At 52.0% G+C, this 16,437-nt stretch overlaps 1 protein-coding gene across 1 annotated transcript; it reads left to right on the forward strand.

The window, feature by feature from the left end:
• Nucleotides 1-302: 302 nt before the first annotated feature.
• LOC121232930 (histidine triad nucleotide-binding protein 1-like) lies at nt 303-10,178 on the forward strand. The gene is given in 5 exon segments (XM_041121427.1): nt 303-456; nt 7,182-7,444; nt 7,446-7,475; nt 8,907-9,011; nt 9,836-10,178. Coding segments are annotated over 5 exon segments (717 nt in total). The 3' UTR covers nt 10,001-10,178.
• Nucleotides 10,179-16,437: the final 6,259 nt, after the last annotated feature.

Below are 16,437 nucleotides of genomic sequence, written 5' to 3' on the forward strand. Positions count from 1 at the left end.
GTCAGTCCTCCTCGGAGCGGCGGGTCTGCAGTCAGGGACTCTCCCCTTGGGTCGGGATGCCGCCCTAGGTAACTCCTCGAGGTTGAGAGCCCTCATCTTTTAGGTGAGCGATATGCGCATTTTGAGTCATCATTTTTAGACCTTAAGAATTCTTAAGTCGGCTGTGTAGTACTAATTCCCCTTACATCACTGAGCCTGTGGTTCTAACTAACTTTTTTTACTGAAGAATAGATCTGATTTTTAACACCTGTTGGATTTGATGGTGTGAGCCTCCGTAACATTAAATTGGCGTAGTCGGCAGGATGATGTTAATAGAGGAATTATTACGGAGGCACGGCTGTAGCCCTTCTCCCCCAGGTATGGAATGGGCGAAGGAGAAGTGGTCCGACCCGGCAGCGGTCGTGGAGAGAATAGAACGATGCCGCGGAAATAGTCGAGATGGCAAAGGCGAAGGCAGTATGTGTGCCATCCTAGGCGCCTGCTTGATTCAAGCGCAAAACCAAAATAATGATTCTGACAGACTGGCAAAGGATAATTCTAAAAAGCAACGGGAAATAGGTTGTTCGAAGGCGGAATTGAAACGAGAAAAGGAGCGGACGCGTCTATTAGAACGAAAGATTGAAATTATGCTCGCGCAAGCAAAAAAGCCCCCCAGTGTTACCCAAATCTGAAAGTTAATTACGGGCACGGACCCTGAGGATTGGGATGGGGACATTTGGGGAGACTCTGATGAAAACAGCTCTGAAGGGGTAGAGGAATTGGAGGAAAGGGACGTGCGACCCCTTATTAAAACAGAAAGGCACACGGGTCCGCACGGTGGGAACCCCCGAGCCGCTGTCCGCACGACCCCTTGGACGGTGGACGGGACCCAAACTCAGTGAATTACAAGCTAAGTTTTCACACAAGCCGGGCGAAACCAAAACTGAGTATTTGTGGAGAGTTTCTTGAACTGGGGGAGATCGGATACTATTGAGTGATGACAAAGCGAGGGGTTTCTGGGGACCGGGAGTGTTTTTGAGTGACGGACCGGCGGGTGATCAGTCGATAACGTCCCGAGTAGCCTATTGGGCTGGGGGTGTGGACCCCAAGGAGAGAGGAGAACCTGTTACTATCCGGGTAAAGGGATTGTCGGAGGTAACGGAGGGAGCGCAAGAGGCGGCCTGTGTTCAGGCCATGTACGACAGAGGGCAGCAAGGGATAGCGATGGCTGTACCGGTGGCCCCCCGCCACCCCTTAGACCCCTTATTAGAGGGCTGCCGGATGCTTTAAAAATACACGTCCAGTCCCTCAGAGAAAGAATTCAGGGGGCCATTGAGCGTAATCAGCAGAACCCGCCCGCGCACGGGATGACCTGGGCGGAAGTACTGCACAGCATAGTAGTTCACGGGCGCGAGATGGGATGGGCGGAGCCGAGCGGTGGCGCGGAGGGTAACAGGAGGGTCCGGCAAGCCAGTCGTAAACGCCGCCCCGAACGGCCTCCCCCCCGGGAGCCTGAGCCTCCTTCCCGGGGTCGGCCGGGTCGGAACTACGATCCCGGAAGGAATGATCTCTGGCGGAAGGCACTGGCACTGGGGGCGCCCCGAGCCGTGCTGCACGGGCAGGCCGCTGACGGCATCCGGAAGCTGGTGGAGTTGCTGGAGGGGAAAACTAGAGACCAAAGGGAAGCGCCAGCAACCCCGCCCCCTCGGGAAGAGAAACTGAACCCTTTCGCGGCACTGCGAGGGGAGTTGGAAGGGCTAAAAAACTAGAAGTTGCGGTCTGGGGTTCAGGCCGCCCAATGCGCGTGGTGAATTCTTGCCAATGGTCTGCTGATAAGGAGCCTTATATACACATTCCTGTGGGTCCAAGGCGGATAAGTTTAGAATTTTTAATTGATACGGGAGCCCAAATTAGTGTTTTAAACAAACGACAAGCTAATGAGCTAGGGATTAAACCATCGAGAAAGACTATAAACATAATGGGAGTGACAGGAGCAGCAGAAAAATGTCCCATAGCTCGAACTCAACTTTGGCTACCTGGGGAAAAGAGAATGACTGCTGTGGAAGTGGCTTTGAGCCCCTATGAGGGAAATATACTGGGATTCGATGTGCTGGCGGGCAAACAGTGGTACCTACCCAATGGCAGGGTGTGGAGCTTTGGGGGCAGAGGGGCAGGGGCTACCCACGTGAAAACGTTGCAGGTTGCTCCTGCACTACCGCAATCTAAGGTAACCCGTGTCTCTCAATACCCGCTGCCAGCCGCTGCCAAGCGGGGTATTTCGGAAGCAATTACCGATCTTGAGAAGAGACAGAGCACAAGTTGTCGTGCTTTAACCCCAGCCAGCAACTAAGCACCACGCGGCCGCTCACTCACTCCCCCCCCACACCCAGTGGGATGGGGGAGAGAATCGGGAAAAGAAGTAAAACTCGTGGGTTGAGATAAGAACGGTTTAATAGAACAGAAGAGAAGAAACTAATAATGATAACACTAATACAATGACAGCAGTAATAATAAAAGGATTGGAATATACAAATGAAGCACAGTGCAATTGCTCACCACCCGCCGATCGACGCCCAGTTAATCCCTGAGCAGCGATCCCCTGCCCCCACCCCCCCAGTTTATATACTAGATGGGACGTCACATGGTATGGAATACCCCGTTGGCCACTTCGGGTCAGCTGCCCTGGCTGTGTCCCGTCCCAACTTCTTGTGCCCCTCCAGCCTTCTCGCTGTCTGGGCATGAGAAGCTGAAAAATCCTTGACTTTAGCCTAAACACTACTTAGCAACAACTGAAAACATCAGTGTTATCAACATTCTTCTCATACTGAACTCAAGACATAGCACTGCACCAGCTACTAGGAAGACAATCAACTCCATCCCAGCCGAAACCAGGACACAAGTCGCATACATTCCCCTTATAATTCTCCTGTTTGGCCAGTCCGTAAACCGGATGGGAGGTGGCGACTAACAATTGATTATAGGAGATTGAACAGTAATACCCCACCATTAACTGCTGCTGTTCCGAGCATAACCTCAATAGTAACGGCAATACAGGCCGCGGCCCACCCATGGATGGCTGCTTTAGGTGTCAAGGATATGGTTTTTATGATTCCCCTAAGGGAAGAGGACAAACCCCAGTTTGCCTTCACTTGGGAGGGGACACAATACACCTTTAATCGGCCTCCCCAGGGATAGAGGCATTCCCCCACTATTGCCCACAATGCTTTAGCCAAGCTTCTTGATGCTGTGGAAGTGCCATCAGGTGTTCACATATATCAATATATAGATGATATCCTAGTCGGTGGGGATAACAAGGAACAGGTAGGGCAAGTGGCTGAGGCCACCTGGAATCTGTTAGTCAAGAATGGGCTAGACATTCCATCTTCTAAATGTCAAGGTCCTGGACAAGAAATTAAATTCCTGGGGGGCATGGTGGATAGCTGGAGCAGTTGCGGTACCCGACGACACTCTTATCAGCTTTTGAAAAGGGACAGACTCCGGGCAATAAAACGGAATTACAGCAGCTGCTAGGTACTTTGGGCTACTGGAGAAAACATATACCAGGGTTCTCAGTGATTGCCCGGCCTCTCTATGACTTGCTCCAAAAGAATAGGAAATGGGATTGGACTTTGCAACATACGGAAGCCCTTAACACTTTGAAAGATGAGCTTAAGGCTTATCAGAGACTAGGCCCGTTGCACCCGCGAGACCCGTTAAGGGTGGAATGAGGGATTCGCCGCACATGCTTCGTACTGTGGCGTGTTTCAAAAGGGACCGCAAGGACCAGCTAGGCCTTTATTATTCTCTTCCACTTCATTTAAGGAGACTGAACAACGATACTCAGATTGGGAAAAAGGGGGGTCCTTTCCCTCACTAGAGCGGTTAAGGAGGCTGAAAAGCTGCGCACATCGCAAGATGTTATAGTACAGGGCCCTTTCCCTCTCTTAAACTCAGGCCTCAATGGGTTGCCTCCTCCCGAGGGAGTAGCCCAAAAGGCCACAGTTAGGAAATGGTATGCATTCCTAGAAGGGATAAGTCAGCTGTGGGAGCACTGCTCAGCAGTAGCCAAAACATTGGTGTGCTATCAACACCCTTCTAGCTACAACTACAAAGCACAGCACTATGAGGGCTGCTATGGGGAAAGTTGCCTCCATCCCAGCCAGACCCAAACCAAAACTACATCACAGGGGGACGGCAAACTTCATCTTTCTTTAGCAGCCATTAGAAAAGGGAGATGGGCATGGGAAAGCAGGGCGATCCTTTGTTGCCTTTGAACCCTATGATACTGAGGCATCTGAGACGCCCACTGGAAGGCGTCTTCATCTCTTCTATATCCCCAAGCGATCGGGTGAAGTTTGGTGACACGGGCGTGTAAGTGACCCGAGGACTTCACCTTTATTTAGTCTTCCCGGGGAGGAGATGGAAACGGTTTACCTGAAGTAGATGGAAACTGACATATGATGTTTCCTTGAAACTGCACTGGTGCAGTGTTTGCTTACTGAATGATTGAGCTAGGTAACATCTATTGTTCTGTCTGTGTTAACTCCCTAAGGTATCTAGAAAGTGTTCCCACTTCTGGGGGCGGGGGAATTTTGAAGAAGCTAGGTATGGCTCATACGTTCAGAGAGACTGGGCGATTACCATAGGTTTTAGAAGTCTGTGGCGCTTGGTGGAATTCATGTCTCGCCTCGCAGGCAACATTGCCGATACCTTGCTCCAAACCAGAGCGAGCAAAGGGTTATTAAACAGCGATCCACTGAAGAATCGTAGAATCCTAGAGCAGCCCAGGTGGGAAGGGACCTGGAAAGATCATCTGGTCCATCCTTTTGTGGGAAAGGGAGCCTAGATTAGATTATCTAGCACCCTGTTGTCGTGGTTTAACCCCAGTCAGCAACTAAGCACCACGCAGCCACTCACTGACTTCCCCACCCCACCCAGTGGGATGGGGGAGAAAATCGGGAAGAGAAGTAAAACTTGTGGGTTGAGATAAGAACAGTTTAATAGAACAGAAAAGAAGAAACTAATAATGATAACACTAATAAAATGACAATAGTAATAATAAAAGGATTCGAATATACAAGTGATGCACAATGCAATTGCTAACCACCCGCCGACTGACGCCCAGTTAGTCCCCGAGCGGCGATCCCCCTGCCCCCACTCCCCCCCCCCAGTTTATATACTAGATGTGACGTCACATGGTATGGAATACCCCGTTGGCCACTTTGGGTCAGCTGCCCTGGCTGTGTCCTGTGCCAACTTCTTGTGCCCCTCCAGCTTTCTCGCTGGCTGGGCATGAGAAGCTGAAAAATCCTTGACTTTAGCCTAAACACTACTTAGCAACAACTGAAAACATCAGTGTTATCAACAATCTTCTCATACTGAACTCACAACATAGCACTGTACCAGCTACTAGGAAGACAGTTAACTCTATCCCAGCTGAAACCAGGACAGCGTCACTGAGAGGCTACTGAGCCTGGTGAACCCTGCAGATTATCATCCGCTCCTACTATTCCACGTAGGGTCTGGCGAGGCAACTTAGAACCCTCCCAAGAGACTATATGTCCCTCGGAGCAATGTTAAAAGGATCGGGAGCACAGGTGGTGGTCTCCTCTATCCTCCCAGTCAGAGGAAGGGGTCCAGGAAGGAGGAGACGAATTGAACAGGTGAATGCCTGGCTGCGTAGCTGCTGCCACGCTCAAGGTTTTGGCTTCTATGATCGCGGATCCACCTGTGAGAAGCCGGGTCTGTTGGGAGCTGATGGGATTCACCTGACCAAGCGGGGCAAGAGGGTCTTGAGTTGGAAGCCACTGTGCAGAAGGAGCAGAAGGGAGCTGGCAGCTCTTTAAGGACGTTTTTCTTAGCGCACAAGAGCTCTCGATCCCCATGCGTAAGAAACCAGGCAAGGAAGGCAGGAGACCAGCATGGCTGGGGAAGGACCCTCTGGTCGAGCTGAAGCGCAAGAAGGAAATGCATAGGCAGTGGAAGCGGGGACACGCATCCTGGGAAGAATACAGGGATGCTGCCCGGGTGTGTAGGGATGGGATCAGGAAAGCTAAGGCACAGCTGGAGCTGAATTTGGCAAGGGATGTGAAGAATCATAAGGAGGGCTTCTACAGGTGCGTTGGTCAGAAAAGGAAGAGTAAAGAAAACGTACGCCACCCCCACCCCCCTCCGATAAAGAAGACGGGAGATCTAGTGACAACCGACATGGAGAAGGCTGAGGTACTCAACGACTTTTTCCCTCCCTTTTCGCTGGCAACCACTGTTCCCACATCTCTCAAGTCCCTGAACCTCAAGGCAGGGACTGGGGGAACAAAGTCCCTCCCATCGTAGGAAACGATCCGGTTCGAGACCACCTGAGGAACCTGAACGTACACAAGTCCTGCACCTGGGGAGGAACAACCCCATGCACCGGTATACGCTGGAGGCCGACTGGCTGGAAAGCAGCTTTGCAGAAAAGGACGTGGGGGGCTCCTGGTGGACACCAAGTTGAACGTGAGCCGACAATGTGCCCTTGCCACAAAGGCGGCTAAGGATATCCTTAGCCCGATATAGAGGAAAGCAGGGTTTATGTATGTTACAATACAGTTGTGTCGACCAATCAAACTGCTCACTATCCCCGGGGGCACAGGGCACCACAGGCCACCCTTGGGCAGCTTTGGGGGCACTGCCTATTTTTCTAAAAGCCTCCTACCCAGCTTAGCGCAAATCCTATCTTGATCTGCCCTCCAGCCCTCAAGCCACCAGTGCTGAACACACGCTTTGTATTTTATTTTCTCCCAGGAGGCGTGCAGCTTAGAAACGTCTGCAACTGGAGCGGGGCTTTCAGGGAACAATTTAGAGCAACTTCTGTTGGTTCTGCGAAATGTTCTGAAAAGTTAAGGCCTGCCCTGCCCTGCCCTGCCCTGCCCCGGCAAAAGCAGTCATTTGACCGGAGGGAGCAGCACCAAAAAGCCACAAGCACGTTTGGGGTGGACTTGATGCGGTAATAAATAACAAGAAATAGTACTTCTAGCTACAACAGCCTCTTCTGAGACCTCGTTGCCCGCCCGCAGGGTCGCAGCACTACGCGGCACAGAGCACTACGCGGCACAGATCCCTCCGCGGGCTCGCCCGACGTCGTCTCCCTCCGCGCCCCGGTCGGATCCCTCCGCGCCCCGGTCGGATCCCTCCGCGCCCCGGGGGCACGCAAACTCCCTGAGCCCCGGTAAGCGCCAGGTCGACGAGGGCGGACCCGCCAAGGGGGCGGGGACAAGCGGCAACGACAGACGAGACAGCCAATCGAGACGCGGGATCGGCCGGCGGCGATCTGGCGGCCCAATGGGCGCCGCGGAGGGCCTGGCCGAGCGGAGGAAGCGCGGGGGCGACAACGGGCGCTGTCGTGGCTGGCGAGATTGTTGGGGCGCGGGCCGCCCGGCCCGGTGGCGCCACTACTGTCTTCGGAAAGATCACCGGCAAGGCGCTTCCCCGCCAACGTCATCTACGAGGACGAGGAGGTAGCCGCGGCTTTGCTCTGTGCGCGGTTCCTCTTCCCTTCCCCCCCTCCCCCTCCCCCCGCGCTCGCAGGCACCCTGAGCCGAGGACCCGTTGCGCGGTGCCCGGGAGCGCGGCAGGGCGGGTGGCGGCGTTGCTGCGGGTGGGTGGGTGGCTGGAGGGACGGGGGACGGACGGGGCCTCTCTGGGTTGTGGCGCTCTCTACTGCACCATCCCTAAAACGTCGCGCTTCTTCGGTACCCCCCCCCCGCCCCCGGCTGCTGCGGCGCGTACCGGGTTGCCGGTGTTGCCCGGCTCGCCTCGGTTCCCAGCCCCACCGCGTCGTGTGCGTGCGCGCGTGCGCGTGCGCGTGCGTAGAGGAGGGCCTCTGACGGTAACGCACTTGGTGGCAGCCGCAGACGTCTGCCGCCTGATATCCCTTTGGCACTGCAAGTCGCGCAAAGTTTGCTGCCGAGGGATGGGAGTGGTCCTGCCTCGTGTGGGATGATAGTCTTGAAACCAGAGTAGCGACCGCGATGAGTTAGTTCTGCATAGGAGAAATGCAGGTCTCGACGTGCCTCGTAACAGCATTATAGAGATTTCACAGCTCTGCTGTGCTAGGCTTTGGTTCTGAACCCCCAAACTGGATTATTAAAGCAAAGAATTACAGCTTTTCTTATTTTTCTTAACAAAAAGCTAGAAACCGGTCATCCTGCGGGCTGCAAAAGCTTCCCAGATCTTGTTTCTGTGGTGAAGTGGGACCGTGATAACAGCATGCTTGCGAGGTTCGCGGATGCTGGTGCACCACAACGTGCTAGGAACTAGAGTGAGCTGCTTAGACTGTGGGGAAAAAAATGCAGCCGTTGCCTACACGATGTTAACTTTAAGTTAGTATCCCGTATAATTTTGTTATTAAAATGCTGAAGATTAACAGTTAGGGATGCCTTCTGCTTTTGAAGGTAGGGTTTATGTGCAATACAGAAGACAGGCTCGTACTAGGCGCTTGCAGGCTTCCTGTGATTATGCTTTTGTTCAATACTTGAGCTCCCTGTCGCGTGGAAAACGAATGGCCGCTGATCTTCCACTTCACCAAACTCTTTGCTGGTTCAGTTAAGCCGTTTGTCTCCTGCCTCTGTGGTGGACCACATCGAATAGAAAAACTGCTTAGGAAACGATCAGCCCAAATTGAAACATACTGGAGGTCGCTAATCTGAAGTACTGGCCCGTCTCCTTGCCCCCATCATCTTGCGTGCACTTCTGGAGGGGGCTCTGTAAATATGTTGTATTTTGTGTATAGAAAGTATTAATATCGCGTAAGAAAAATCAACGTTTCGGCTTGCGTTTGGGGTATCTGGCAATCTGCTTCTGTACGAGTTCAGTGGGGCGTATTGATTTGCTTAAGCTATTGCCTTTCTCTGAAGCCAATTGCGTTTTAACTGTTACTCTTCCTCCAGCGCCTCGCGTTCCATGATCTTTCGCCCCAAGCTCCGACGCTTTTCCTAGTCACGCCTGAGGAGCCAATTATCGGGTTATCTGACGCAGAAGGTTCTGGTGAATCTGTAAGTACTGCGGAAGCTTTCTGTGGGCTAAACTGTACCTGTAATTAGTTCCTAATTTACTAGACTCTCTCTCCCATCCCCCCTTTTCCTCTTGATAGGGCACACGCAGTAGGCTATTGTGGGTTTTCTGGCGCTATAATCTTTTGCCTCTAGCTTGTAACGGAGTTGAGCTTTTTGACTAAAAGTAGCGATATAAAGCAACGCTCCTCCCTGGGTATGTACTTCTGGTGCAAAATGCAGCGTTGTTTTGGAGCGCAGTCTGATGCCTGTCGTCGTGGTTTAGAGTAAGAGTAGTAGTACTTCCTCTAATACGGAGAAGAGGGCTTGGGGTTTTTGGCAGGTCAGGGGTGAGGAAGGGCAAAGCTGGTTGAGAGGTGCTGGATGCTTCGCTCTTGGCTGTGAAAGTCAAGTTCAAAGACTTTGTAACCCACGCAAAAGGCAGCCTAAAGTTTCTTTTCCACCAGAATTGCTTATGTTGCCTGAAGATATAATGGGGGCTTTAACCCGGAGACAAACTTAGCTTCTGTGGCCGTTTTGTAGTCCGTTACTGTCCAGCTTGAAAAAAATTGCGTGGCTCTTCCCTCCCCCCCCCCCCCCCACACACACAGTGTGCATAATCGGTCTTTGTAGCTTTGCTTGGAAAATGTCAGTTGCAGGCGGGCGGACAGACGGTAATTTGAAGCGCAACGGTTGAATTGCTAGGAATTGGCTACCTGGTTCCTCTGGGTGGTTCTCTGCTCTCAGTCCTTCCCTTCCTGCCCTCTCCCCTCTTTGTGTGTGGCTTTTTATTTTATTTATTTGTGGGTTTGTGCTTCCTTCTCCAGCTTCTTGGGCATTTCATGATTGTTGGCAAGAAGCGTGCTGCTCACCTGGGCCTGACCAATGGATTCCGGATGGTTGTGGATGAAGGGCCCGAGGGCGGGCAGTCTGTCTGTCACGTACATCTACATATTCTGGGTGGCCGTCAGTTGGGCTGGCCGCCTGGCTAAGATTTTTGCACCGCAAGAGTTGCTGCACCTGTACAAATCGCCACTGAATGGATTTCGTCTGTTGCCCGTCAGTCTAGTAGCCGCTGTTGACGTCTAATTTTTTGTGACGTGTGTCTGTGGAAGGTAATAAAAGCTTTGAGCAGCAGTTGCACAATAAAGATTTAGCATGGGGATATCACCTCTGTCTTGTGCGTCTTACTGAGGGAAATAGTTCTGCAAGTTAAAATGGTGTCTCCCCGGAGTGTAAGTATGTGGAACGTTTCAGTCTGTTAACAGTGTTCTATAGACAGATAATGATTTGCCCAGTCATTGGAAGCGTGATGCTGGAACCGCTTAGGCCGTCTCGTGCGTCGTGCAGGAAGCAAACTCTTAGCTTTTTGGAAGTGGTACGCAAATGTACGTAAAGCCAGCGTAGGCTGCTGCTAAAACTTTAGAAAATACTGTATGTGACGCTACAGGCATGCCGTACAAGGGTGGTTTCGGCACAGTGCGATGCGGTGGAAGCATCCAACTCCTGTTGGAGCGCTTTATCGATGGCTGTGTGCTAAGGCCCCGTTGATATCCCTTTTCTGGTGCGGAGGGATATGGTAGGAGAAAAGAGTCGGTCCGAACGGCAGCTGTGGTGCTTCCATAGCACAGTGGAATATCTCTTGTGTCAGTTTGGGTCAGCTGTCCTGGCTCTGTCCCCTCCCAACCTCTTGCCCACCCCCAGCTTACTGGACTTTGGGGGTGGGGGTGGTTGGAGAGACAGCCTCCGTGCTGTGGGAGCACTGCTCAGCAGTAGCCAAAACATTGGTGTGCTATCAACACCCTTCTAGCTACAACTACAAAGCACAGCACTATGAGGGCTGCTATGGGGAAAGTTACCTCCATCCCAGTGTGGCAGGTACGCCCACCCCGACAGGAAACGAAACTTCTCTGGACAGGGAGGAGAGGAAAAAAACCCCAAACCCTAGAGGCCGCAGGTTGAAAGCCGAACTGACCAATCCGACACGCGTCAGTACGTGGAAGTGTTGACCTTTTGGCCAATGGGGAATAAAACAACCACAGATCAGATTCGACAAGGGTATAAATGGGGCCCCGCCGGAGGACATTTTGAGTCAGTCCTCCTCGGAGCGGCGGGTCTGCAGTCAGGGACTCTCCCCTCGGGTCGGGATGCCGCCCTAGGTAACTCCTCGAGGTTGAGAGCCCTCATCTTTTAGGTGAGCGATATGCGTATTTTGAGTCATCATTTTTAGACCTTAAGAATTCTTAAGTCGGCTGTGTAGTACTAATTCCCCTTACATCACTGAGCCTGTGGTTCTAACTAACTTTTTTACTGAAGAATAGATCTGATTTTTAACACCTGTTGGATTTGATGGTGTGAGCCTCCGTAACATTAAATTGGCGTAGTCGGCAGGATGATGTTAATAGAGGAATTATTACGGAGGCACGGCTGTAGCCCTTCTCCCCCAGGTATGGAATGGGCGAAGGAGAAGTGGTCCGACCTGGCAGCGGTCGTGGAGAGAATAGAACGATGCCGCGGAAATAGTCGAGATGGCAAAGGCGAAGGCAGTATGTGTGCCATCCTAGGCGCCTGCTTGATTCAAGCGCAAAAACCAAAATAATGATTCTGACAGACTGGCAAAGGATAATTCTAAAAAGCAACGGGAAATAGGTTGTTCGAAGGCGGAATTGAAACGAGAAAAGGAGCGGACGCGTCTATTAGAACGAAAGATTGAAATTATGCTCGCGCAAGCAAAAAAGCCCCCCAGTGTTACCCAAATCTGAAAGTTAATTACGGGCACGGACCCTGAGGATTGGGATGGGGACATTTGGGGAGACTCTGATGAAAACAGCTCTGAAGGGGTAGAGGAATTGGAGGAAGGGACGTGCGACCCCTTATTAAAACAGAAAGGCACACGGGTCCGCACGGTGGGAACCCCCGAGCCGCTGTCCGCACGACCCCTTGGACGGTGGACGGGACCCAAACTCAGTGAATTACAAGCTAAGTTTTCACACAAGCCGGGCGAAAACCAAAACTGAGTATTTGTGGAGAGTTTCTTGAACTGGGGGAGATCGGATTACTATTGAGTGATGACAAAGCGAGGGGTTTCTGGGGACCGGGAGTGTTTTTGAGTGACGGACCGGCGGGTGATCAGTCGATAACGTCCCGAGTAGCCTATTGGGCTGGGGGTGTGGACCCCAAGGAGAGAGGAGAACCTGTTACTATCCGGGTAAAGGGGATTGTCGGAGGTAACGGAGGGAGCGCAAGAGGCGGCCTGTGTTCAGGCCATGTACGACAGAGGGCAGCAAGGGATAGCGATGGCTGTACCGGTGGCCCCCCGCCACCCCTTAGACCCCTTATTAGAGGGCTGCCGGATGCTTTAAAAATACACGTCCAGTCCCTCAGAGAAAGAATTCAGGGGGCCATTGAGCGTAATCAGCAGAACCCGCCCGCGCACGGGATGACCTGGGCGGAAGTACTTGCACAGCATAGTAGTTCACGGGCGCGAGATGGGATGGGCGGAGCCGAGCGGTGGCGCGGAGGGTAACAGGAGGGTCCGGCAAGCCAGTCGTAAACGCCGCCCCGAACGGCCTCCCCCCCGGGAGCCTGAGCCTCCTTCCCGGGGTCGGCCGGGTCGGAACTACGATCCCGGAAGGAATGATCTCTGGCGGGAAGGCACTGGCACTGGGGGCGCCCCGAGCCGTGCTGCACGGGCAGGCCGCTGACGGCATCCGGAAGCTGGTGGAGTTGCTGGAGGGGAAAACTAGAGACCAAAGGGAAGCGCCAGCAACCCCGCCCCCTCGGGAAGAGAAACTGAACCCTTTCGCGGCACTGCGAGGGGAGTTGGAAGGGCTAAAAAACTAGAAGTTGCGGTCTGGGGTTCAGGCCGCCCAATGCGCGTGGTGAATTCTTGCCAATGGTCTGCTGATAAGGAGCCTTATATACACATTCCTGTGGGTCCAAGGCGGATAAGTTTAGAATTTTTAATTGATACGGGAGCCCAAATTAGTGTTTTAAACAAACGACAAGCTAATGAGCTAGGGATTAAACCATCGAGAAAGACTATAAACATAATGGGAGTGACAGGAGCAGCAGAAAAATGTCCCATAGCTCGAACTCAACTTTGGCTACCTGGGGAAAAGAGAATGACTGCTGTGGAAGTGGCTTTGAGCCCCTATGAGGGAAATATACTGGGATTCGATGTGCTGGCGGGCAAACAGTGGTACCTACCCAATGGCAGGGTGTGGAGCTTTGGGGGCAGAGGGGCAGGGGCTACCCACGTGAAAACGTTGCAGGTTGCTCCTGCACTACCGCAATCTAAGGTAACCCGTGTCTCTCAATACCCGCTGCCAGCCGCTGCCAAGCGGGGTATTTCGGAAGCAATTACCGATCTTGAGAAGAGACAGAGCACAAGTTGTCGTGCTTTAACCCCAGCCAGCAACTAAGCACCACGCGGCCGCTCACTCACTCCCCCCCCACACCCAGTGGGATGGGGGGAGAGAATCGGGAAAAGAAGTAAAACTCGTGGGTTGAGATAAGAACGGTTTAATAGAACAGAAGAGAAGAAACTAATAATGATAACACTAATACAATGACAGCAGTAATAATAAAAGGATTGGAATATACAAATGAAGCACAGTGCAATTGCTCACCACCCGCCGATCGACGCCCAGTTAATCCCTGAGCAGCGATCCCCTGCCCCCACCCCCCCAGTTATATACTAGATGTGACGTCACATGGTATGGAATACCCCGTTGGCCACTTCGGGTCAGCTGCCCTGGCTGTGTCCCGTCCCAACTTCTTGTGCCCCTCCAGCCTTCTCGCTGTCTGGGCATGAGAAGCTGAAAAATCCTTGACTTTAGCCTAAACACTACTTAGCAACAACTGAAAACATCAGTGTTATCAACATTCTTCTCATACTGAACTCAAGACATAGCACTGCACCAGCTACTAGGAAGACAATCAACTCCATCCCAGCCGAAACCAGGACACAAGTCGCATACATTCCCCTTATAATTCTCCTGTTTGGCCAGTCCGTAAACCGGATGGGAGGTGGCGACTAACAATTGATTATAGGAGATTGAACAGTAATACCCCACCATTAACTGCTGCTGTTCCGAGCATAACCTCAATAGTAACGGCAATACAGGCCGCGGCCCACCCATGGATGGCTGCTTTAGGTGTCAAGGATATGGTTTTTATGATTCCCCTAAGGGAAGAGGACAAACCCCAGTTTGCCTTCACTTGGGAGGGGACACAATACACCTTTAATCGGCCTCCCCAGGGATAGAGGCATTCCCCCACTATTGCCCACAATGCTTTAGCCAAGCTTCTTGATGCTGTGGAAGTGCCATCAGGTGTTCACATATATCAATATATAGATGATATCCTAGTCGGTGGGGATAACAAGGAACAGGTAGGGCAAGTGGCTGAGGCCACCTGGAATCTGTTAGTCAAGAATGGGCTAGACATTCCATCTTCTAAATGTCAAGGTCCTGGACAAGAAATTAAATTCCTGGGGGGCATGGTGGATAGCTGGAGCAGTTGCGGTACCCGATGACACTCTTATCAGCTTTTGAAAAGGGACAGACTCCAGGCAATAAAACGGAATTACAGCAGCTGCTAGGTACTTTGGGCTACTGGAGAAAACATATACCAGGGTTCTCAGTGATTGCCCGGCCTCTCTATGACTTGCTCCAAAAGAATAGGAAATGGGATTGGACTTTGCAACATACGGAAGCCCTTAACACTTTGAAAGATGAGCTTAAGGCTTATCAGAGACTAGGCCCGTTGCACCCGCGAGACCCGTTAAGGGTGGAATGGGGATTCGCCGCACATGCTTCGTACTGTGGCGTGTTTCAAAAGGGACCGCAAGGACCAGCTAGGCCTTTATTATTCTCTTCCACTTCATTTAAGGAGACTGAACAACGATACTCAGATTGGGAAAAAGGGGGGGTCCTTTCCCTCACTAGAAGCGGTTAAGGAGGCTGAAAAGCTGCGCACATCACAAGATGTTATAGTACAGGGCCCTTTCCCTCTCTTAAACTCAGGCCTCAATGGGTTGCCTCCTCCCGAGGGAGTAGCCCAAAAGGCCACAGTTAGGAAATGGTATGCATTCCTAGAAGGGATAAGTCAGCTGTGGGAGCACTGCTCAGCAGTAGCCAAAACATTGGTGTGCTATCAACACCCTTCTAGCTACAACTACAAAGCACAGCACTATGAGGGCTGCTATGGGGAAAGTTGCCTCCATCCCAGCCAGACCCAAACCAAAACTACATCACAGGGGGACGGCAAACTTCATCTTTCTTTAGCAGCCATTAGAAAAGGGAGATGGGCATGGGAAAGCAGGGCGATCCTTTGTTGCCTTTGAACCCTATGATACTGAGGCATCTGAGACGCCCACTGGAAGGCGTCTTCATCTCTTCTATATCCCCAAGCGATCGGGTGAAGTTTGGTGACACGGGTGTGTAAGTGACCCGAGGACTTCACCTTTATTTAGTCTTCCCGGGGAGGAGATGGAAACGGTTTACCTGAAGTAGATGGAAACTGACATATGATGTCACTACTTAGCAACAACTGAAAACATCAGTGTTATCAACAATCTTCTCATACTGAACTCAAAACATAGCACTGTACCAGCTACTAGGAAGACAATTAACTCTATCCCAGCTGAAACCAGGACACCTGTCCAAGCGCACCTTGAAAACCTCTAGCGATGGGGACTCTACCACATCCCTGGGGAGGCTGTTCCAGTGGATGATTGTTCTCACTGTAAAAAAAAAAAAAAAAAAAAAAGTCAGTCTATCTTGTATCGAGATGAAATCTCTCTCCTGGGGCAACTTGTACCCATTGCCCCTTGTCTTCTCCATGTGGCTCCTTGTGAAGAGAGAGCCTCCCTCCTCCTTGTAGCCACCCTTTAAGTACTGGAATACTGTGATGAGGTCCCCCCGAGCCTTCTCTTAGGGAAAAATGACCCAACTCCTGGAGTCTTTCCTCATAGAGCAGGTTCTCCAGCCTTTTGATCATCTTCATGGCCCTCCTTGGGACCCTCTCTGGTCTGTCTGTGTCTTTTTTTGAATTGTGGGGACCAGAAGTAGACACAGTGCTCCAGGTGCGGCCTGTAGGGGTGGCCTCTGTGAGAAGAGGCCAGGGTCTGCCCTGTGCCGGACACAGCTGGTCCCAGCCAGCTAGGAACCGGGTTCACCGCAGGCCAAAGCTGAGCAACTCGGCGAAGCTGGTGGTGCCCATGTGGAAACATATTTAAGAAAGGGCAAAACGCTGTCCAGGGCAGGTATTTCCCTGCTGCCGGTGGATCCGGCAGATGGATATTTCCTGAAGGAACTTTTTCATCCTATTTTCTCTCCCTGTCCTGTTGAGGAGAGGCAGTGAGAGAGCGGCTGGGTTGGCCCCTGGCAGCCGGCCAAGGTCAACCCATCAACCCATTGCAAAG

The sequence above is a fragment of the Aquila chrysaetos genome, assembly GCF_900496995.4.
Source record: "Aquila chrysaetos chrysaetos chromosome W unlocalized genomic scaffold, bAquChr1.4 W_unloc_2, whole genome shotgun sequence".
NCBI classification, from domain to species: Eukaryota; Metazoa; Chordata; class Aves; order Accipitriformes; family Accipitridae; genus Aquila; species Aquila chrysaetos.